Raw genomic sequence first — 25175 nt, 5'->3', positions numbered from 1 at the left:
AAAAAAAAAAAAAAAAAAAAAAAAAAAAAAAAAAAAAGAGAGAGAGAGAGAGGCCACAGTCGTTTTATAGTCACTTGCATAGGAGAGAGAGAGTGAGTATGCGTGTGTGTGTGTGGGGGGGTTAAGATTCAAATATGAAAATTGTTTTATTTATTGAACTTCTCGGAATATTAAAAAAATGAGAAAGAATATGATTTTGTGGGCCAGGCTTTGTTGGCTTACGCCTGTAATTCTAGCCCTTTGGGAGGCAAGGTGGGTGGATCACTTGAGCCCAGGAGTTTGAGACCACCCTGGCAACATGGTGAAACCCTGTCTCTAGAAAAAATAAAAAACTTAGCCAGGTGTGGTGGTGCAGTCCTGTAGTTCTAGCTACTCAGGAGGCTGAGGTGGGAGAATCATCTGAGCCCAGGAGGCAAAGGTTGCAGTGAGCCGAGATTGTACCACTGCATTCTAGCCTGAGTGACAGAGCTAGATCCTGTCTCAAAAAAAAAAAGAAAGAAAAATTACTTTGCTTTAACTTACATGTTACTTTTTTAGAATTCTTAGCACACTGTTTTTATGAGTCTTATGGCTTGCATTGCTATAGAATTAAATATTGCAGAACACAGACTTTCTCTGATTTCTACTTCTGTAAAGTCTCATTCTGGGGTCTAGGATCATTATTTGACAGATATACCAAAGTATTTTTTCTTCATTCTTGTTTTATTTTGTTTTTTTTTTGAGACAGAGTTTCGCTCTTGTTACCCAGGCTGGAGTGCAATGGCGCGATCTCGGCTCACTGCAACCTCTGCCTCCCAGGTTCAGGCAATTCTCCTGCCTCAGCCTCCTGAGTAGCTGGGATTACAGGCACATGCCACCATGCCCAGCTAATTTTTTGTAGTTTTTTTAGTAGAGACGGGGTTTCACCATGTTGACCAGGATGGTCTCGATCTCTTGACCTCGTGATCCACCCGCCTCGGCCTCCCAAAGTGCTGGGATTACAGGCTTGAGCCACCGCGCCCGGCCCAAAGTATGTTTTTTTTTATGTGCATTTGTGTGTGTGTACATGAGTATGAGCTAAAAAAAATTTATCAAATTTGCTGTTTTAATTACTTTTAACATTTACACATTACCACTATCTACTTCTAAAATATTTTCATGACCCGAAGTAGAAACGCTGTACCCATTAACATTAACCCCCATTTCACCCTCCTCCCAGTCCTGGTACCTGTAATCTCCCTTCATCTCTATGAATTTGCTTAGATATTTCTAGATATTCATAGAAATGGAGTCAAACAATATTTGTCCTTTTGTTTCTAGCTTATATTATTTGTTTTTGAGCTTCATCCATATTGCAGTATGTGTGAGAACTTTATTCTTCTTTATAGCTGAATAATATTCCATTGTATGTATAAACCATAATTTGTTTATTCATGCGTCTGTTGATGAACACATGGGTTGTTTCCACTTTTGACTATTGTGAACGATGCTGCCATGAACACTGATGTGTATCTGATTGAGTCCCTGTTTTCAGTTTAGAGTATGTACCTAGGAGTGGAATTGCCAGTTCCTATAGTATTTTGTGTGTGTTTGTGGAACTGCCAAACTGTACCACAGCAGCTGTACCGTTTCCATTCCCACCAGCAATGTATGAGTGTTCCAGTTTCTTCATGTCCTCAACAGCACCTTTTGTTTTCCACTTATTTTTATTATAGCCATCATACTAGATGTTAAGTGATATCTTAGTGTGGTTTTTGTTTGCATTTCCCTGATGACTGATGATATTGAGCATCTTTTCAAGTGTCATTTGTGTATCTTCTTTGGAGAAATGTATATTACCTTTCCCATTTTTATATTTGGGCTGTCTCTTTCTTGTTGAATTTTAGGGGTTCTTAGTGTTTTTTTATTACTGTCTTTGTTTTCTGAGATGGAGTTTTGCTCTTGTTGTCCAGGCTGGAGTGGAATGGCTTGATCTCGGCCCACTGCAACCTCTGTCTCCCAGCTTCAAGTGATTGTCTTGCGTTAACTTCCAAAGTAGCTGGGATTACAGGCACCCACAACCACGCCCAGCTAATTTTTGTATTTTTAGTAGAGATGGGGTTTCACCGTGTTGGCCAGGCTGGTCTCAAACTCCTGATCAGGTGATCACCTGTCTCGGCCTCCCAAAGGGGTGGCATTATAGGCGTGAGCCACTGGGCCCGGCCAGGGGTTCTTAGTATATTCAAGATATAAAATCTTTATTTGATACATGTCCCTTCCCTCCCCTACCCTCCGTTCCCTAACCTAGCCCAGTGAGTGTTGTTCTCTTCCCTGTGCTCAAGTGTTCTCATTGTTCATCACCCGCCTATGAGTAAAAACATGCGGTGTTTGGTTTTCTGTTCTTGTGTCAGTTTGCTAAGAATGACGGTTTCCAGATTCATCCATGTCTCTACAAAGGACATGAACTCGTCATTTTTCATGACTGCATAGTATTCCATGGTGTATATTTGCCACATTTTCTTTGTCCAGTCTATCAGTGATGGGCATTTGGGTTGGTTCCAGGTCTTTGCTATTGTAAATAGCACCGCAGTGAACGTATGTGTGCATGTGTCTTTATAGCAGAACAATTTGTAATCCTTTGGATATATACCCAGTAATGGGATTGCTGGGTCAAATGAAATTTCTATTTCTAGATCCTTGAGGAGTCGCCACACTGTCTTACATAATGGTTGAACTAATTTACATTCCCACCAACAGTGTAAAAGTGTTTCTTTTTCTCCACATCCTCTCCAGCATCTCTTGTCTCCAGATATTTTAATGATCGCCATTCAAACTGGCGTGAAATGGTATCTCAATGTGGTTTTGATTTGCATTTCTCTAATGACCAGTGATGATGAGCATTTTTTCATGTTTGTTGGTCGCATATATGTCTTCTTTTGAAAAATGTCTGTTCATATCCTTTGCCCACTTTTGAATGGGTTGGTTTGCTTGTTTTTCTTGTAAATCTGCTTTAGTTCTCTGTAGATTCTGGATATTAACCCTTTGTCAGATGGGTAGATTGCAAAAATTTTTTCCCATTCTGTTGGTTGCTGGTTCACTCTAATAATTGTTACTTTTGCTGTGCAAAAGCTCTGAAGCTTAATTAGATCCCATTTGTCTATTTTGGCTTTTGTTGCTGTTGCTTTTGGTGTTTTAGTCATGAAGTCCTTGCCTAGGCCTATGTCCTGAATGGTTTTGCCTAGGTTTTCTTCTAGGGTTTTTATGGTGTTAGTTCTCATGTTTAAATCTTTAATCCAACTGGAGTTAATTTTTCTATAAGGTATAAGGAAGGGGTCCAGTTTCAGCTTCCTGCATATGGCTAGCCAGTTTTCCTAACACCATTTATTAAACAGGGAATCCTTTCCCCATTGCTTGTTTTTGTCAGGTTTGTCAAAGATCATATGGTTGTAGATGTGTGGCATTGTTTCCAAAACCTCTGTTCTGTTCCATTGGTCTATATCTCTGTTTTGGTACCAGTCCTATGCTGTTTTGATTACTGTAGCCTTGTAGTATAGTTTGAAGTCAGGTAGCGTGATTCCTCCAGGTTTTTTCTTAGGATTGTCTTGGCTATGCAGGCTCCCTTTTGGCTCCATATGAAGTTTAAAGTGTTTTTTTCCAGTTCTGTGAAGAAGGTCAGTGGTAGCTTGATGGGGATAGCATTGAATCTATAAATTACTTTGGGCAGTATGGCCATTTTCACAATATTGATTCCTCCTAACCATGAGCGTGGAATGTTGTTCCATCTGTTTGTGTCCTCTTTTATTTCCTTGATCAGTGGTTTGTAGTTCTCCTTGAAGCAATCTTTTACATACTTTGTTAGTTGTATTCCTAGGTATTTTGTTCTCTTTGTAGCAATTGCAAATGGGAGTTTGCTCGTAATTTGGCTGTTTGTCTGATGTTGGTATATAGGAATGCTTGTGATTTCTGCACATTGATTTTGTATCCTGAGACTTTGCCAAAGTTGTTTATCAGCTTAAGGAGGTTTTGGACTGAGATGATGGGGTCTTTTAAATATATGATCACAAATTTTAAAAAATTAAATAAATAAATAAATAAATAAATATATGATCATGTTGTCTGCAAATAGGGACAATTTGATTTCTTCTTTTCCTCACTGAATACTCTTTATTTCTTTTTCTTGCCTAATTGCTCTGGCTAGAACTTCTAATACTATGTTGAATAGGAGTGGTGAAAGAGGGCATCCTTGCCTAGTGCCAGTTTTTAAAGGGAATGCTTCTAGTTTTTGTCCATTCAGTATGATATTGGCTGTGGGTTTGTCGTAAATAGCTTTTGTTATTTTGAGATACGTTCCATCGATACCTAGTTTATTGAGAGTTTTTAGCATAAAGGGCTGTTGAATTTTGCCGAAGGCCTTCTCTGCATCTATTAAGATAATCATGTGGTTTTTGTCTTTGGTTCTGTTTATGTGATGGATTATGTTTATAGATTTGTGTATGTTGAACCAGGCATGCATCCCTGGGATGAAGCCTACTTCATTGTGGTAGATAAGCTTTTTGATGTGCTGTTGGATTCAGTTTGCCAGTATTTTATTGAAGATTTATCTCCCTTTGATCTTTGAAGTTGGTGATTTCGGGAGGAATCTCTGAGCCAACGTCATTTCTGTTGCAGTTAGGCTATATCTTTTTGGCCTGTAGAGGTACTGCTGGGCTGCCTCGGATTCAGTAAGGTTGCTGGGTGGGTGGTCTTCCCCTGGAGTTTGTTTGCAGGTGAGATTAGCCCCACCTTCCCAGTGGAGTCTCTCCTTCCTTGAGCTCGATCTTCCTGGTTGGGGTCAAACTGGTGTATTCGCTGCCAAGCTCTCTAGTGCGGGCTTCAGTTTGAGTTTTGTGGGGGGGCGGGGCCTGCTGGGCCTTATGGCATGTTTTCTTGCTTTCAACTCTGCCTATTTCTGTGGGACGGGTTGTTCTGTCCCACTGGTGTTGGTCCAAGCTTCCGCCCAGGTCGGTGCAGATGGCTTGCAACACCAGGTGGGAGCCATTGCTCAGATTTGCCTCACAACCCATGGTGCCCCTCAGTCTGGCGGGGCTCTTGTGGACAGTGGGTTGCAGGAGGGATGAGGTAAGCACAGGATCCAAATTGGAGCACCAAGAGGGTGACATCCCTGACCCTCTGAGCCAGCTGCACGTTTCAGGTGGGGACACCCTCTGCTCTGTCTTGGTTCACCCTCCCTGGGCAGCTCTTGCCCTGCTTTGGCTCCTTCCCTGGGGCTATTTTCAGAGTTCTTCCGGTCCCACCAAAATGAACCCAGCACCTCGCTTGGAATCGTGAAGTCCTCTAGCCCTCTGTGTCTCTTTCCCTAGGAGCTGCATTCCAGTGTTGCCTCCTCTCAGCCATCGTGCACCACCACCCACCCCCCCAATTTTTTTTTTTTTTAAGGCAGAGTCTCACTCTGTTGCACAGGCTGGAGTGCAAGTAGAAATGGAGTTTTGCCATGTTGCCCATGCTGGTCTTGAACTTCTTACCTCAAGTGATCCTTTTGCCTTAGCCTCCCGAAGTGCTGGGATTACAGGTGTGAGCGGTCACACCTGGCCTGTTTTGTGTTAGCTTTTATATATGGTGTGAGGTAGAGGTCTAACTTCTTTCACTTAGTTTTTTTTATTTTTTATTTTTTTAAGGCAGGGTCTCTCATTCTGTTGCCCAGGTTGGAATGCAGTGATGTCATCACAGTTTACTACATTGTCAACTTCCCTAGGCTTAAATTTTCTTCCCACCTCAGCCTCCAGAACAGCTGGGACCACAAGTGTGTGTCACCAGGCCCAGCTAATTTTTTTTCTTTTTTCTTTTCTTTTTTTTTGGGGGGCGGGAAATGGGGTTTTGCTATGTTGCCCAAACTGGTCTTGAACTCCTGGGCTCAAGCGGTCCCCTTGCCATGGCCTCTCAAAGTGCTGGGATTATAGGTGTGAGCCACCACACCTGATCCCAACTTCATTCCTTTGTGTGTGTAAATCTAGTTTTCCCAGCACGATCTGTTAAAGAGACTGTTCTTTCCCACATTGAATTGTCTTGGCATCCTTGTCAAATCAATTGGCCATATTTTATAGATTCATTTCTGAATTCTTAATTCTATTCCATTTATCTATATGTCTATCTTTATGTCAGTACCACACCATTTTGATGACTGTAGCTTTGTGGTAAGTTTGAGATCAAGAGGTTTTATTCCTTCAACTTTGTTATTCTTTTTAAGATTTGTTTCAGAGCTCCTTGAAATTTCATATGAATTGAGGATTGGCTTTTTTTTTCCTTATTAGCACTTTCCAGTTGACATGGCTTTTTTTATTTCTGTAAAAAAAGACTTAGAATTTTGATAGGGATTGTGTTGACTCTGTAGATCACTTTTGGTAGTATAGGCATCTTAATAATATTAAGTCTTTCAATCCATGAACATAGAATGTCTTTCTAAACATTTATTTATAACTTCAATTTCTTTGAGCATTATTTTGCATTTAGTTGCAAATGTTTTACTTCCATTCAACTTATTCTTAGGTTTTTGGTTTTTTGGTTTTGTTTTTTTTTTTTTTTTGAGCCAGAGTCTTGCTTTGTTACCCAGGCTGGAGTGCAGTGGCACAATCTTTGCTCACTGCAACCTCTGCCTCCCAGGTGATTCTCCTGCCTCAGCCTCCTGAGTAGCTGAGATTACAGGTGTGCACCATCACACCCAGCTAATTTTTTTATTTTTAGTAGAGACGGGGTTTCACCATATTGGCCAGGCTGGTCTCGAACCCCTGACCTCAAGTGATCCACCTGCCTCAGCATACCAAAGTGCTAGGATTACAGGTATGAGCCACTGCACCTGGTCATTCCTAGGTATTTTATTCAGTCAGATGCTAGTGTAAGTGAATTACTTTCTTAATTCCATTTGAAATTGTTCATTGCTGATGTATAGAAACATAACTGGTTTTTGTATCTTCATTTTGTATCCTACAACTTGGCTGAGTTTGTATGCTCTAGTATCTTTCTGTTATATCCTTTGAAATTTCTACGTACAGGATTATATCATTTGCAAATGGAGATGGTTTTACTTCATTCTTTCTAACTTGGATGCCTTTTGTTTTTCCTGTTTTAATACCCTTGACTAGAACTTCCAGTACAGTGTTGAATAGCTGTGGTGAAAGTGAGCATCTTGTCTTGTTCCTGATATTAGTGAGAAAGCTTTTTCAGCCTTTTACTATTGGGTATGATGTTAGCACAGGGTTTTTAATAAATACCCTTTATCATGTTGACGAAGATCCTTTTATTCCTACTTTTTAAGTGTTTTTATCACGAAAGTATTGGATTCAAAAGCCTTTTCTGCATCAAGCTGGATCGTGTGTTTTTCTTTTCCTTCATTTATTAATGTGGTATAACAAATTGATTTTGTTAGGTTAGATCACCCTTGCATGTCTGGGATAAATCAGACTTCATCATGGTTTGTAGTTCTTTTAATATATATATATACTCTAGGTTTCTGTTGATAGTATAGTGTTGGGGATTTTTCATTCCACATTTGTAAGAGATGCTGGTCTGTAGTTTACTTGTGATGTCTTTATCTGGTGTTGGCCTTAGGGTAATACTGGCTTCATAGAGTGAGTTAGGAAGTGTTCCCTTCTTTTCTCTTCTTTCTTTCTTTCTTTTTCTTTTTTTTTTTTTTAAGAGACGGGATTTCACCATGTTGGCCAGGATGGTCTCAATCTGCTAAACTCGTGATCCACCTGCCTCGGCCTCCCAAACTGCTGGGATTACAGGCGTGAGCCACCTCGCCTAGCCAGTTCCCTTCTTTTCTATTTTTTGATAGAGTTTGTGAAGGATTGATATTACTCTTCTTTAAATGTTTGGTAGGGCTGGGCGCAGTGGATTACGCCTGTAATCCCAGCAATTTGGGAGGCCAACGCAGGCGGATCATCTGAGGTCAAGAGTTTGAGACTAGCCTGGCCAACATGTCGAAACTCCATCTCTACTAAAAATACAAAAATTAGCTGGGTGTGATGGCTCATGCTTGTAGTTCCAGCTACTTGGGAGACTGAGGCATGAGAATCCCTTGAACCCGGGAGGCGGAGGTTGCAGTGAGCCAAGATCGCACCACTGAACTCCACCCTGGGGGACAGAGCAAGACTCTGTCTCTAAAACAAAAATGTTTGGTAGAATTTACTAGGGAAGCCATTTGGTTCTGAACTGTTCCTTTTCTTTTTTCTTTCTTTTCTTTTCTTTTTTTTTTTTTTTTTTTGAGACTGTGATAGACCCGGATGTTCTGAACTTTTCTTTCTTGGGAGGTTTTGATTACAGATTCAGTCTCTTTACTTGAGATAGGTGTGTTAAGATTTTCTATTTTCTTGAGTGAGTTAGTTTGTAAGTTTTAGGAATTTGTCTATTATAGATGGAGCATCTCTAATCTGAAAATCTGAAATACTCCAGAATCCAAAACATTTTGAGTGTTGACATTACACCCAAAGGAACTGCTTATTGGAACATTTCAGATTTTGGATTTTCAGACTTGGGATGCTCGGCCAGTAAATATAATGCAGATAATGCAAAATGTGAATAAATTTGAAATCTGAAACACTTGTGGTCCCAAGCATTTTGCATAAGGTATACTCAGCCTATAATGTTGTCATATAGTTCTATTTCTGTAACATTTCCCTATTCTTTTACTTTTTTTTTTGAGACAGGTTCTCACTCTATCACCCAAGCTGGAGTGCAGTGGCATGATCTTGGCTCACTGCAACCTCTGCCTCCCGGGTGCAAGCAATTCTCCCATCTCAGCCTCCCAAGTAGCTGAGAATATACAGGTACATGCCACCACACCTGGCTAAGTTTTGTATTTTTTGGTAGAGATGGGGTTTCTCCATGTTGGCTGGCCTGGTCTTGAACTCCTGACCTCCAGTGACCTGCCAGCCTCAGCCTCCCGAAGTACTGGGATTACAGGTGTGAGCCATTGTGCCTGGCCCCCCATTCTTTCCTGATTTACTTACTTTCATCTTCTCTCCCTTTTTTTTTTTTTTTATTTTCACCGAAATCTCATCTTGAAGCATCTTCTCTTATGTTTTGAGATTTTCAGTAAAAGACTCTTAGTAAACTTACCATGTTCATGTAAAGGTGACATATTATACCACCTTTAACTTTAAAAACAAAAGTATTAAAGGAAAGAAACCATTACTTGTAATTATTTTTCCTCCAGATGACCACTGATAATGTTTTATTTTAAATTTTTATTTTCCATTTTTACTCTTTTTTTTCTGAGACGGAGTCTCGCTCACGTGCCTAGGCTAGAGTGCAGTAGCGTGATCTCAGCTCACTGCAATCTCCCCCTCCTGGGTTCAAGCAATTCTCATGCCTCAGCCTCCTGAGTAGCTGGGATTACAGGTATGCACACCATGCCTGGCTAATTTTTGTATTTTTAGTAGAGGTGGGGTTTCACCATTGGCCAGGCTGGTCTTGAACTCCTGACCTCAGGTGATCCACCCACCTCCCAAAGTGCTGGGATTACAGGCGTGAGCCACCATGTCCGGCCTCATTTTAAATCTTTTCAGCTTTTGAAATAATATGTAAATAATTCCTATCATCCCTGTTTGACCAGGACCCTCCCAGTTTTAGCAGTGAAAGTCTTATGTCCTAGAAACACCTTAGTCCAGGGCAACCTGAGATTGTTGGTCACCCTATATATAACTGTAAATAATATTTAATGTGTATTCTGGCATTCACTATACTTTCTAAAACGGAAGCAAATAGTATTGTTATGTATTTTGCTATATTGCTCTTTTTTTTTTCTATTTCATCATATATGTATTTAGGTTACATAATTTGCTTTTTGTCATTTTATATGATTAGATATTTAGGTCATTCCTCCCCCCTTTTTATTTTGCTAGTAAAAGTAATGCCATGATAAATATCATTATATTTCCCCCTTATGGACATTTTTGCCACTTTGGAGGGAAAATGAAGAAAAGGAGAGTAAGTGAATAACCTAGAAAATAATGCAAAAGGATATTACACAGGAGACGACTAAAAGTAGCTTTGAACTGTTGGTCATTAATAACTACAACACAGTAATAAAACCATATGGCATTAATGCCCAAGCAGGCAAAGAGAAGAGTGAAACCAGCAACAGTAATTGTACAATATATTAATTTAAAGAGCCTTTTTTGGGGGGGAAATATCTTACTATGTGTGTCCATTTGGTAGTTTCTTATGCAGGTATACACACACACACACACTCTCTCACACACAGAACAATGTATTTATTTACTTACAGGAATTGGCTCACTTGATTGTGGAGGCTGACAAACCCAAAGTTTGGAGAGTAGGCTGGCAATGTGGAGACTCAGGGAGGAGTTGCTGTTGAGTCCAAAAACAGTCTGCTGCCAGAATTCCCTCTCCCTCAGAGAGGGAGGTCAGTTGTTTTCTTAAGGCTTTCATTGATTGAATGAGGCCCATCCATGTTATGGAGGGCAATCTGCTTTACTTAGAATTTACTGATTTATTATTTATTTATTTTTAGACAGAGTCTCACTCTGTTGCCCAGGCTGGAGTGCAGTGGTGTAATCTTGGCTCACTACAGCTTCTGCCTCCTGGATTCAAGTGATTCTCATACCTCAGCCTCCCAAGTAGATGGGATTACAGGTGTGTGCCCCCGTGAACAGCTAGTTTTTTGTATTTTTAAATTTTTTTTTGAGACGGACTCTGGCTCTGTAACCCAGGCTGGAGTGCAGTGGCGTGATCTCCCCTCACTACAGCCTCCACATCTGGGTTTAAGCAGTTCTCCTGCCTTAGCCTCCCAAGTAGCTGGGATTACAGGGGCTCGCCAGCCACCTGGCTAATTTTTGTATATTTTAGTAGAGACGGGGTTTCACCATGTTGGCCAGGCTGATCTTGAACTCCTGACCTCAAGTGATCCACCTGCCTCAGCCTCCGAAAGTGCTGGGATTACAGGCGTGAGCCACTGGCACCCGGCCTGAGTTTACTGATTTAACTGCCATCCAAACAGTGCCTTCACAAAAACATATAAACAGTATTTGACTAAAGATCTGGATACCATGGCCTAGCCCAGTTGACAGATAAAATTAACCATAACACTGTTACATGATTACTCCACAGTTTGTTTCTCCATTCTTCTGTTGGCAGAAAGCTCTACTGTTTACAGTTTTTGACTATTATTAATAAAGTTGCTGTGAACAATTCATGTAGACTTATTTTTATGGATGTTTTTGTTTCAGTAAATATCAAGGATGGGGTTGTTGAGTCATAGGGCAAGTATATGTTAGCTTTTTTTGTTTGTTTTTAGAGACGGGATCTCGCTGTGTTTCCACTGTACTTCACCGGAAGTACAGTGGCTATTCACAGGCAAGATCCCACTACTGATCAGCACGGGAGTTTTGACCTGCTCCGTTTCTGACCTGGGCTGGTTCATCCCTCCTTAGGCCACCTGGTGGTCCCCCGCTCCCAGGAGGTCACCATATTGACGCCAAACTTAGAGCAGACACCCAATCGGCATAGCGCACTACAGCCCAAAACTCCTGGGCTCAAGCAATCCTCCCACCTCAGCCTTCCAAGTAGCTGGGATTACAGGCACGCGCCACAGCGTCCAGCATATGTTAATTCTATAATCAATTCCCAGATGATTTAATCAAGAGGTAGAAGTTTTACACTCGCATCAGCAGTTTATGAGAATTTGGTTTGCTCTTTATCCTTTCCAATATTTGGTATTGACAGTCATTTTTATTTGCATTCTGGTGGGTGTGTAGTGGTATTTCAATATGTTTTGTTTTGTTTTTTGAGACGAAGTCTTGTTCTCTTACCCAGGCTTGAGTGCAATGGCACGATCTTGGCACACTGCAATCTCTGCCTCTGGGTTCAAGTGATTCTTCTGTCTCAGCCTTCCCAGTAGCTGGGATTGCAGTTTTTTGTATTTTTATTTTTCATTTATTTATTTTTAAATTTTTATTTATTTATTTATTTTTTGAGGCGGAGTCAGGCTGGAGTGCAGTGGCTCAATTTTGGCTCATTGCAAACTCCAGCTTCTGGGCTCAAGTGATTCTCCTGCCTCAGCTTTCCAAATAGCTGGGATTACAGGCATGTGCCACCATGCCCAGGTAATTTTTTTATATTTTTAGTAGAGACAAGGTTTCACTGTGTTAGCCAAGCTGGTCTTGAACTCCTGACCTCAAGTGATCCACCCACCTCAGTGTCCCTAAGTGCAGGGATTACAGGCGTGAGCCACTGTGCCTGGCCTAATTTTTGTGTTTTTAGTAAATACCAGGTTTCACCATGTTGGCCAGGTACTTAAGGATAACTTGTAGATTTTTGAGCTACTGCTTTTCAGCTTCCTTTTCTGAGATTGTGCTTTTGTCAGCTTCTGACTCTGGTTTCTGTCTCCTAAACCTGGCTTTCTTCTTGGACTTTATTTTCCTTTACCGCAAGTTCAGAGATGAAGCTGGGTAAATTTGGAGTTCATTTTGCATACTGTTGTTTTTTTCAAGGATTGTCGTTCCTAAAGTTATGCCTGCGTTTGTTGCTCTCTGATTATTTTATATGATTGTTTTACATATATTGCCTACTTTGTCGGCTTAATGCAACCACTGCCTCCCGGGTTCAAGCAGTTCTCCTGCCTCAGCCTCCCGAGTAGTTGAGATTACAGGCACCCACTACCATGCCCAGCTGATTTTAAAATTTTTAGTAGAGACAGGATTTCACCATGTTGGCCAGGCTGGTCTTGACCTCTAGTGATCCAGTCGCTTCAGCCTCCCAAAGTGCTAGGATTACAGGCATGAGCCACCGCACCCAGCCTCTTTCTTTTTTTTATGGCTGAATAGTACTTCATTGTATGTATATACCACATTTTCTTTATCCATTTGTCTGTTGATGGACACTTACGTTGTTTCCAACTCTTGGCTATTGTGAATAGTACTGCAGTAAACATGAGAGTGCAGATATCTCTTTGATAATAGTGATTTCCTTTACGTTGAGCATATACCCAGTAGTTGGATTGCTAGATGATATGGTAGCTCCATGTCTAGTGTTTTGAAGAACCTCCAAGCTCTTCTTCATAGTGGTTGTGCTAATTTACATCCCCAACAGTGTACAAGGGTTCCCTTTTCTTAGCATCTTCTTTCCTCTTTTTTTTTTTTTTCCCATGTAACCTCTGCTGTGTAATTTAGATCCACATCCTCACTAGTCATATTTATTGTACTGACCTAGCCTTTTCATATATCATTCTCTAAAGATATGGTATTGGCCAAGTGTGGTGGCTCATGCCTGTAATCCCAGCACTTTGGAAGGCCGAGGCGGATGGATCACGAGTTCAGGAGCTCGAGACCAGCTTGACCAACATGGTGAAACCCCGTCTCTACTAAAAATACAAAAATTAGCCGGGTGTGGTGGTGCATGCCTGTAATCCCACCTTCTCAGGAGATGGAGGCAAAGGTTGCAGTAAGCCGAGATTGTGATGCTGCACTCCAGCCTGGGAGACAGAGCAAGACTCCATCTCAAAAAAAAAAAAAAAAAAAAAGATGTGGTGTTTTGGAGCAGTTGGTCTTTCATTTTATATTGCAAAGTTTTCAATTTCAGCAGGTTTTTCGACTCTTTAGACCTGCCTGTATGATCTACAAAGTGGAGAAAGTAATGTTTCTTGTTCATTTCCTTTCATTAAAGAGACTAAATTAAGTCCCATCTTTGCAAAATATCAGTAATTTAACTTTTTCAAAATAAAACTGTAAAATTGCATTATTCCAGTTCTAGAACTTTGTCAGTAGTCTTTTTTGGTGAGTATGACTGAAGTTGGTATGTCTAGGATCAAGAAAATAGTGGGAATTAAAGATGCAAAGGGAAGAAAGATAGATAATAAAGGGCTCTTGAAATACCTGCTACAGGCCGGGTGCAGTGGCTCATGCCTATAATCCCAACACTTTGAGAGCCCAAGGTGGGTGGATCACAAGGTCAGGAGTTTAAGACCAGCCTGGCCAAGATGGTGAAACCTGCCTCTACTAAAAATACAAAAATTAGCCAGGCATGGTGATGGGCACCTGTAATCCTACCCAGCTACTCGGGAGGCTGAGGCAGAGAATCGCCTGAACCCCAGAGGCAGAGGTTGCAGCGAGCCAAGATCGTGCCACTGCACTCCAGCCTGGGCAACGGAGCAAGCCTGTGTCCCAAATAAAATAAAATAAATACCTGCTATATTACACTAAGAAATACGGGCTTTCAGGGGGTTGGGGGTGAAAAAAAGAAATATGGGCTTTATTCTGAAGACTGCAGGGGACCACTGAAGTACAACAGAAATATTTTATTTCCATTTGTGAAATAAAGTTTACTCTTTTATTAATGTAGAGAAAATGTTGGCATGTGTCAGAGATTGAAGCAGGGAGACTGATTAGGAAGCTTTTGTAATAATTTAGGGAAGAAATGCTGAGAACTTAGTTTAGTAGTAGTGAGAGTGGACAGGTGAGTAAACAGTTTAGAGTGAAAGTTTAAATCAATAGAATAAAGAGCATTTATATTCTGATAAGATAAGGGGGTACATGTGGTAGTGACTCACTCCTGGAGCGGAATTATTTAATGAGAGGAAGTGATTCTCTGTTGCCTGTATCTCCTTATGTAATAGTTGGTGAGATTGGTCTACCCAAGATGGATTATTTCAGAGAGCTGTAGTTGAAGGTCTCATAGTCCCAGAAATAAGATTCTAACAGGACAACAAAAACAAATTGTTCTAAGTCAGCTATCTGGAGCTTGTTTAAGAGAGACTCGGAAGTTAGGCATAATGTGTGATTCTGGATTGGAAAAAAATTCCTGTAAAGAACATTATTCAAACGTTGGTGAAATTTGAGTGTGTACTATGTATGTGTCTGGATAATAGTATTATATCAGTTCTGAGTTTTCCAAATTTGATCATTGTACTGTAGTTATTCATGAGAATGTTCTTATTCTTAGGAGATAACATGAAGAAGTGTTTTAGGACAAAGGATCAGACTATTTATTCTCAAATGGCTCTTCGATAACAATATGTATGTTTAGATAGAAAATTTCAAAAGAAATGTGACAAAATGTTAACCAAGAATTTTTCTATAGATGGGGCTAACAAACTACACCCCTCACACCACATCCAACCTGTGATGTGTTTTTGTTCATCTCCTAAACTAAGGACAGTTTTAACATTAAAAAAAGAATATGCAACATAGATTGTTTGTGGCCCACAAAGCTGAACTACTTATTTCCCCTTTGGAGAAAAACTTTGCTGACTTCTGATCTAGAGGAAGGCATAACAAGGGTTCACTGTGCTGTGCCAACTATGTTTGACAGATTTGTGTAATGAAATGTAGGGAGGGAATTTTTTTTTTAAATGCTGATTTAGGAGGCCAGGAAACTCTCCACTTCAGGTTAGGACAATCTCAGAAACAAGTGAATGAAAGCAGAGGAGTCAAGGTTAATGAACTGCTCAAAGCAGGTGTTTTCTGTTAGTTTTCTTGATGTGTGGGAAACATGAGCATGTAGATGAGGAAAGTTTGAATATAGTTCAGAATTGACTCTTTTTGCTGTAATTCTATTTCTGGGTTACTAATCTTCATATTTTCTGGTATCAGAGAAACCCATGTGCACACTCTTCTGCTATTACATTTCCTCTCATCCCCACTCCACGACAGGATGCAGTGTGCAGTGTTTGTTTATAGACTCTCTAAAGGAAGGACCCTCTGGTGGTAAGGGATCACCTTAAGTTAGAAAATACTCAAATTGAATCAGCTAGCATGGCTGTTTCATCAGGCAAGCTAATCAAGGGCTGGTATCATAGTGAGTATTTGAAACCAAACCAGAGAGTCAGATGTCTAAAAGGATCACTGTCTCTAGATTACTAGGAAGATAAAGATAATCTTTTAGTTTCCAATACCTTAAATAGAACCAATGTGATGTCAGTAGATGGGTCACGTGATAAGAAATATAATATAAAAGCCAAAGAGAACACTGGCTTGGGAACCAGGTAGCGGGCTAACAAATACAGTAGACCATATATGGTCCCAGCAAAATAATTTATTTGCTTTGTAACAAAGTGGTTTTTTGTTAATTTATTGAAATTGGATGTAATATTTACCTCTTGTTTCCTAGTAAAAGATTTTTACTAATCTTTGTTCTTTTAACAGGTTTGCAAGTTTTATCTTTTCAGTGATTACAGTAAATTAATTGTTCAGTATTGTTCACATTAGTCTCATAATATAATTGATATAGTGATTTCAGGTCAATTGTATGAGTTTATTAAAATAGATCTTCACAGGCAATTTCCTAGTTTGAAACAAAACGATTTATTGTATGTATTTTCTTTTTCCTACTCTATTTCTGTTCATCTCTTTCTCTCAATAGTATCTAGTTTGTCTTTAGGACTACAACTTACTTTGTTTTGCTCTTTTTCTCTCTGGAGGTGAGAACAGATAATGTGTAGTATTGTGTTCTTCTTTAGTTACTTATAGTTCATTTGGTTCTGTTCTATACAGTATTTTATGATGTAAACACTTCTGCAAGCTTTTCTTACTGTTTCTTTACTCTCTACTAGAAGAACATCCCATCTTTCTTTTTTCAGTTCATTTGTTAATATTCTATCATCTCTAGTAAAATGTAGAAATTATTTACCCCTTTCCATATTCTTTATGCTATTCCTGTCATATGTATTATAGCTACATATAAACATATAATACAATGTTGTGATTTTTGTGTTAATTTTTGCTTTGTATTTAGCTATTTAATGCAAAAGAATAAAATTGGACTGATACGTCATACTATATATAAAAATTAACTCAGGCCGGGCACAGTGGCTCATGCCTGTAATCCCAGCATTTTGGGAGGCCAAGGCGAGTGATCACTTGAGGTCAGGAGTTCGAGACCAGCCTGGCCAACATGGCGAAACCCTGTCTCATTAGCTGGGTGTGGTGATGTGTATCTGTAATCTCAGCTACTGGGAGGCTGAGGCAAAAGAATTGCTTGAACCCGGGAGGGGGAGGTTGCAGTGAGCCGAGATCGTGCCATCGCACTTTAGCCTGGGTGACAGACCAAGACTCTGTCTCAAAAAAAAAAAAAAAAAAAAATTTAAAATAGATGAGAGACCTAAGATTAGAAGTTAAAGCTATAATACTCTTATAAGAAAATGTAGGGGTAAACCTGCATAACATTTGTTTTATCAAAGCCTTCTTAAATGGGACACTAAAAGTATGAACAACAACAACAGGATAAATAAAACTTCTTCAAGTTTAAAAAATTTCCTGCTTCAAACAGTGAAAAGACAAACAACAGGAGAAGATATTTACAAATGATTTATCTGACAAGGGGCTTGGGTCTTGAATATGTGAAGAACTCTTACAATTCAATAATAAAAAGACACTTAATTTTAAAAGTAGACAAAGGACCTGAATCAAGATTTCTCCAGAGAAAATATACAAATGCCCAAGAGCACATGAAAAAGAACCTCAACCTCATTAGTCATGAATTTTGAAAGCATTATGCTAAATGAAAGAGATCAATTACAAAAGACTACATATATGATGACATTTATATGAAATTTCCAGAATGAGGAAATCTCTAGGGACAGAAAGTAGATATTGCTTAGGTCTGAGAGGTAGATAAGGAGACAGGAGACTGATAGCTAGAGTTTATGGAGGCTGGGTCTGATGGGGTTTCACCATGTGGTTCACGCTTGTAATCCTAGCACTTTGGGAGGCCAAGGTGGGAGGATTGCTTGAGCCTTGGAGTTCAAGACCAGCCTAAGCAACATGGCAAAACCCTGTCTCTACCAAAAACTAGAAAAATTAGCCAGGCACAGTGGCGCATACTTGTAGTCCCAGCTACTCAAGAGGCTGAGGTAAGAGGATAGCTTGAGCCCACGAGGTTGAGGCTGTAGTGAGCTATGATCACACCACTGCACTCCAGCCTGGGTGACAGAGCTGGACCTTATCTCAAAATTAATAATACTAATAAATAATTTATGGGTTTTTTTCCCTCTTTTAAGTGGAGGAAGATATTTTTGTTGTAAAATATACATAATGTAAAATTTACTTTTAACTATTTTAGGGTTTCTTTGTGAGGAGATAAAAAATGTTCTGCAGTTGACTGTTGAAATGGTTGCACAGATCTGTGAATGTACTAATGGTCATTGAATTGTGTACATTAAAAAGGGTAAATTATATGGTATATGAATTATTTCTCAATGAAGCTGTTATATGGCCTTTTAGTCCTATTAATCAAAATCAGGGGACTCATAGATGAGTAGAGAACATTTTGGAAAAAGAAATTCATATCTAACAAGACTTATGTAAATAGATCCACTTCACCCTTTACAGCAAGTGGTGCAGTTTTCTATTAACCAATACACCAGCAGATGAAATTAAAATGTCATTAGTTCTTCACTGGATTCATGTAGCAGAACACAGATAATAAGCTCTGTCTTTTTTTTTTTTTTTTTTTTTTTTTTTTGAGACAGAGTCTCCCTCTGTTACTCAGGCTGCAGTGCAGTGGCACAATCTCAGCTCACTGCAACCTCCGCCTTCCGGGTTCAAGCAATTCTTGTGCCTCAACCTCCTGAGTAGCTGGGACAACAGACATGCACCACCATGCCTGGCCAATTTTTGTATTTTTAGTAGAGACGGGGTTTCACCATGTTGGATTACCTACGTAAGCCGCTGTGCCTGATCTTATATAATAATAATAATTATTATTATTTTCAGACAGAGTCTTGCTCTGTCACCCAGCTGGAATGCAATGGCAGAATCTTGGCTCACTGCAACCTCCACCTCCCGGGTTCAAGCAGTTCTCCTGCCTCAGCCTCCCAAGTAGCTGGGATTACAGGGACACACCACCACACTCGGCTAATTTTTGTATTTTTAGTAGAGATGGGATTTCACCATGTTGGTCATGCTGGTCTGGAACTCTTGACCATGTGATCTGCCCACCTTGGCCTGTAATCCCAAAGTGCTGGCATTACAGGTGTGAGCCACTGTGCCTGGCCCTTATTTAATTTTTTAAAGCACTCTTTATTGGGGTTTAATTTTACAGGTGCTGTCCTTAAAAAAAAAAAAAAAGAAAAAAAAACCAGTGTGTTGAGGTATAATTTATATACCATAAGTCTACCAGTTTTAAATGTACATTTCAGTTATTTTTAGTAGATACAAAAAGCCATCACTACAGTCCACTTTTAGAACATTTTGTCTTTGGGAATTCATTAGAACCTGAATTGAAAACAAGTTTTTTCAAAGATGCTTTGAGATGGTTTCTAACCCTTTTACTAAGCTCATTTTAAATATTTCACAGCTATTACTTTGTACCTTCTTAACATAGTGAGAGTTCGGCTCTTTTCTAAAGAGTTAACTGTCATGTTTCTGTTTTTTTTTTTCCCCCAGAATTTCAACAACAGTATTAAATAATCATCGTGATAGCATTTTAAGGAGTCTTGTCTTGATCTTGATTAGCAGTTGTTTTCAATAGACATGATAGTTGAGCAATTATCTTGCTAATTTTGTTTTTCTAAGTTTGGCTTTCTCTACAATTGAATTTATTTAGCGTTAGGACTATCTCACATTTTCAGCTTTTATTGAGAGTTCATATATATATTTTTTCCCCTTGGCTTTTAAAAACTGTGGTGAATTACAAAAGGTTTTTTAGTTTCATAATCTTTTGCATTCCTGTCATAGTAATTTAATTTTATTTTATTTTAATTTTATTATATTTTATTTTTGTCACCCAGGCTGGGGTATAGTGGCGTGATCTCAGCTCACTGCAGCCTCCTCCTCCTGGGTTCAAGCGATTCTCCTGCCTCAGCCTCCCGACTAGGACTATGGGCACCCACCACCACCACGCCTGGCTAATTTTTGTGTTTTTAGTAAAGACGGGGTTTCACTGTATCAGCCAGGCTAGTCTTGAACTCCTGACCTTGTGATCTTATCTTGAACTCCTGACTCCCAAAGTACTAGAATTACAATACAACCATGAGCCACCGTGCCCAGCCTTTTTTTCTTTGTTTGTTTGTTGTTGTTGTTGTTGTCCAGGCTGGAATGCAGTGGCACTATCACTACTCACTGCAGTCTCCACCTCCCAGCTTCAAGCCTCCAGAGTAGCTGGAATTACAGGCATTCGCCACCACACCCGGATGATTTTTATATTTTTAGTAGAGATAGGGTTTTACCATGTTGGCCAAGCTTATCTTGAACTCCTGACCTGAGGTGATCCACCTGCTTCACCCTCCCAAAGTGCTGGGATTACAGGTGAGAGACACCCCACCCAGAGTGTATCCAAAGGAAAAATCTTTTAATGCCCTGTAAAATTTGGTTTGCTAATTTTAGAGTTTTCCCATCTATATTTACAAATGAAATTGACACCTAACTTTCAATTTTGTACTCTTTGTGAGGTTTTGCTTATAGGGTTAAATTACCTTTGTAAAATTAATGGGCTGGGCGGGGCAGCTCACACCTGTAATCCCAGCACTTTGGGAGGACGTGGCAGGTGGATCACTTGAGGTTGGGAGTTTGAGACCAACCTGACCAACATGGAGAAACCCCGTCTCTACCAAAAATACAAAATTAGCTGGGTATGGTGACGCATACCTATAATCCCAGCTACTCGGGTGGCTGAGGAAGGATAATCACTTGAACCCGGGAGGTGGAGGTTGTGGTGAGCCGAGATCATGCCATTGGACTCCAGCCTGGGCAAGAAGAGCAAAACTCTGTCTCAAAAAAAAAATTGCCTTTGTAAAATTAATGGGATAGCTTTTCTATTTTCCTCTTACGTATTCTGGAAAGTTCCTGTGGTAAAACTGCTCTTCACCGAAGAGTATGGTAAAGGTCATTCCTTGGTATTCTTTTCAATCTTTTCTCATTGTTTTACTCATGTTTTTGTCTTCAGGTCAGTTTTAGTAATTTATTCTTTCCTAAAAAGTTGTCTATTTCATTGAGATTTCAAACTGTCTATTTCACTGAGATATCTATTTCTAGCATAAACTTGTATTGTACTGTCTCTTTGTTTATAGTACTACTCAGATTTGCTGTATTTTTCTTCTCAACTAGATTATTCGAAGGTAAATCTGTTTTATTTTTTTTCTAAAGTACTAGCTCCAGGATAATTTTATAAGTATCACTGTTTAGTGTTATTTTTAAAATTTTCTTTGAAAGCAGTTTTGATGTCCTTTTTGACATGGTAGCTTACAAATGCTTCTATAGCTGCAAATAAATAATTGCCTAAATTTCACCTGTTAATTTTTACAATGCCTCTTTATTCTTCTTTAGGCACGAGATGTGCGTACCAATGAAGTGGTGGCCATCAAGAAAATGTCTTACAGTGGAAAGCAGTCTACTGAGGTAGGTTAAATATGTACATTCTTTGTCTTTCTTGCATTTATCTCAGAATAAATATATACATTCTTATTGGCATATTAGGGGAAGACATACTATTTTTAATTGGGGAGGAAGGGTGGGAATTTTTTAAGTGTTAACATAGGTGAACTGTATAAATCTTAAGTATATATCTCAATGAATTTTCTTTCACAAACTGATGTACCCATCTAACTCTAATAGTACCAAGAGCCATAAACAGAGCATTACTGGTATCTCCAAAGCCCCCCTAATTGTGTCTCCTGCTTTTAATTTTTTTTTTTTTTGAGATAGTCTCTCACTCTGTCACCTCAGCTAGAATGCAGTGACACAATCTTGGCTCATTGCAACCTTCACTGCCTCTCAGGTTCAAACAGTTTTCCTGCATCAGCCTCCAGAGTAGCTGGGATTACAGGTGTATACCACCACACCCAGCTAATTTTTGTTTTTGTTTTTAATTTTTGTATTTTTAGTAGAGACAGGGTTTCGCCATGTTGGCCAGGCTGGTCTTGAACTCGTGACTCCAGGTGTTCTGCCTGCCTTTACCTCCCAAAATGCTAGAATTAGATGTGTGAGCCACCATGCTTGGCCTGCTTTTAATTTTTTAAACTGTGGTTTTAAATATTATTCTTTGTTTATCTTGGAAGGATTATCAGTTTCTAAAACATTAAAGTAGAATAAGATGTACTTGACAGTAAATCATATTGGATATGATCTTTTTTCTTTTCTTTTCTTTTTCTTTTTTTTTTTTTTTTTTTTTTTGAGATGGAGTCTGTCCCTGTCCCCTGGGCTGGAGTGCAGTGGCACAATCTTGGCTCACTGCAACCTCCACTTCCCAGGTTCAAGTGATTCTCCTGCCTCAGCCTCCCAAGTAGCTGGGATTACAGGCACCTGCCACCATGCCTGGCTAATTTTTTCTATCTTTAGTAGAGGTGGGGTTTCACCACGTTGGCCAGACTGGTCTTGAACTTCTGATCTCAAGTGATCCACCTGCCTCGGCCTCCCAAAGTGCTGGAATTACAGGCATGAGCCACCACACTTGGCTTATGATCTTTAAAATGGTTTAAATGTTGTTTAATGCCAGTTTAAACAAACTTTAATCAACATGCAGTGTATATCTAGTGTGAGAAACAAGTAATGTATAACAATTTGAAAAATTAAAAAATGAAATTATTAATGCTATATTGAATGTACTTTAGTTCACCAATATTCTAATTAGTTTTTTCAGATTATATTCTACCTAATTTCATAAATTTATTTATGAAATATAGTCTGCTTTTTAAAATCTAGAATTCTGGCTGGCACCGTGGCTCACACCATAATCCCAGCACTTTGGGAGGCCGAGTTGGGTGGATCATTTGAGCCCAGGAGCTCGAGACCAGCCTGGGCAACGTAGTGAGACCCCTGTCTCAATTTTTTAAAAAATACATTTATAAATATAAAAGGAAAAGAAAATCGAGAATTCAATCTTTAATCTTAAATTTTTTACAATTATTTTTAATTGTGGTGAAATATAAATTGTAAAATTTGCCATCTTAACTATGTTAACTATTTTAAATTCCACATTTCAGTACAATTAAGTACATTCATGTTGTTGTGCAGCCATTATCACCATGCATCTCTAGAATTCTTTTTATCTTGCATAGCTAAAACTCTGTATTCATTTAACAATAATTCCTCAGCCTCTTGCAACCACCAGTCTACTTTCTGTCTTCATAACTTTGACTAGGTACTTAATATAAGTGGAATCATTTGGGATTTGTCTGTTCATGACTAGTTTATATCACATAATGTAATATCTCCAAAGTTCATTCATGTTGTAGTATGTGTCAGAATTTCCTTGCTTTTTAAGTCTGAAAAGTATTCCATTGTGTATATGTATATATATTTATGTGTGTATATCTACCTATGTCTGTTTGTACATATACTATATTAGAGTCTGATTAGTCACACCTAGAACAAAAATTTTCCTTTGCCACATCATCTTTTAATGTCTAATGTTGGTGTCCTTCGTGAAAATTTTATTATGTTGAGTAATACATTTTTTTGAGTTTACCTTCCATAGTATTCAAATTTGAAACTTAAAGACCATAGAAAAGATTTTGAGGATTTAGCATTTTATAATGTATCTTAACATTTTTCACAAAACACTGTGAATATATTTTGCTGTGTTCTGTTACGGCCTTGTGCAATCACATAGGAGGTAAATGGTCTTTTTGTTTGTTTGTTTGTTTGAGATGGACTTTGGCTCTTGTTGCCCAGGCTGGAGTGCAATGTCATGATCTTGGCTCACCACAGCCTCTGCCTCCTAAGTTCAAGTGATTCTTCTGCCTCAGCCTCCCAAGTAGCTTGGATTACAGGCGTGTACTACCACGTCCGGCTAATTTTGTATTTTTTAGTAGAGACAGGGTTTCTCCATGTTGGTCAGGCTAGCCTCGAACTCCTGACCTCAGGTGATCTGCCTGCCTTGGCCTCCCAAAGTGTTGGGATTACAGGCGTGAGCCACTGTGCCCGGCCCACAGCATCTCTTAAAGTATTCTATTTATACGACTTTCCTTGCCATTAAGAATATAACCCAAATCAGTGATTAAGCTTAAAAAAATTAAAACAAGAGCCAAAACAGATTTCTAGTCCCCCTCTCACACCTGCTAAACCTGTAGAATTTCTGGGTATGGACCAACAGATATGTATTTTTAGAGTTCCCAGGTTGCTTCTTAAGAGTAACTATGAGGCCGGGCGCGGTGGCTCAAGCCTGTAATCCCAGCACTGTGGGAGGCCGAGGCGGGTGGATCACGAAGTCAAGAGATCGAGACCATCCTGGTCAACACGGTGAAACCCCGTCTCTACTAAAAATACAAAGAATTAGCTGGGCATGGTGGTGCGTGCCTGTAGTCCCAGCAACTCAGGAGGCTGGGGCAGGAGAATTGCCTGAACCCAGGAGGCGGAGGTCGCGGTGAGCCGAGATCGCGCCATTGCACTCCAGCCTGGTTAACAAGAAAGACCGTCCCTCCCTCTCAAAAAAAAAAAAAAAAGAGTATGTTTAGGATGTGGCCTAAGTAGTTAAGGTTGTCATGGAGTAGCTTAAGACCAAAGGTTTATCTGTATTTCTTGATAGGTATTAGAGAATAAGGCTCTTAGTAAACTATGTAGGAAAAGATTTTTGCACTGCTTGGTTTTTTTCTGTGAACTTTTATATAATAACTAATTATTCACTAGCATTTTAGAGTCTGCATTTAGGAATTTAAATCTCAAGGAGTTACTTCATCTGAGTTAAAAACAAAAACAAACCTTAACATTTGGTAAAAGAAATAAGCCAAAAACACGACAGGTGAACTTTATGATATATGTCAATAAAACTGTATATAAAAAATGAAAGGTTGGACTTTTGAAGAAAAATCACTGAATATGGTGTATAGTTATCCACATGATTGGTGTATGGTTGTAAAATTCTAATAAGGTTCATTAATGATAAATTCGATCAAATTCAAATTTGTCTTACCTACCTTGAGTGAAATAATTTTGTAAATTATATAATTAAGTTATAAACTATAGGCATGCCTTGAAGATACTGTGGGTTTTGTTCTCGACCACTACAATAAAGTAAATATTATAATAAAGCAAATCACATGAATTTTTTGGTGCCCAGTGCATATAAAAATTATGTCTAGGCCAGGCGCGGTGGCTCAAACCTATAATCCCAGCACTTTGGGAGGCCGAGGCGGGTGGATCACGAGGTCGAGAGATCGAGACCATCCTGGTCAACACGGTGAAACCCCGTCTCTACTAAAAAATACAAAAAATTAGCTGGGCATGGTGGCGCGTGCCTGTAATCCCAGCTACTCAGGAGGCTGAGGCAGG

General features: G+C 39.3%; 1 protein-coding gene across 1 annotated transcript in view; it reads left to right on the top strand.

Annotated features, from left to right (window-relative positions):
* TAOK1 (TAO kinase 1) overlaps positions 1–25175 on the top strand; it is a 178512-nt gene that overhangs the window by 64416 nt on the left and 88921 nt on the right. The window contains exon 3 of the mRNA XM_032279350.1: positions 21234–21305. Within this exon, the coding sequence (XP_032135241.1) occupies positions 21234–21305 (72 nt within the window). The remainder of the gene's footprint in view (positions 1–21233; positions 21306–25175) is intronic.

Source organism: Sapajus apella, unplaced genomic scaffold (assembly GCF_009761245.1).
Source record: "Sapajus apella isolate SASKATOON/1434 unplaced genomic scaffold, GSC_monkey_1.0 scaffold12, whole genome shotgun sequence".
NCBI lineage: Eukaryota > Metazoa > Chordata > Mammalia > Primates > Cebidae > Sapajus > Sapajus apella.
The sequence above is the reverse complement of the archived record's forward strand: the minus strand, read 5'-3'. Positions and strand labels throughout refer to the sequence as shown.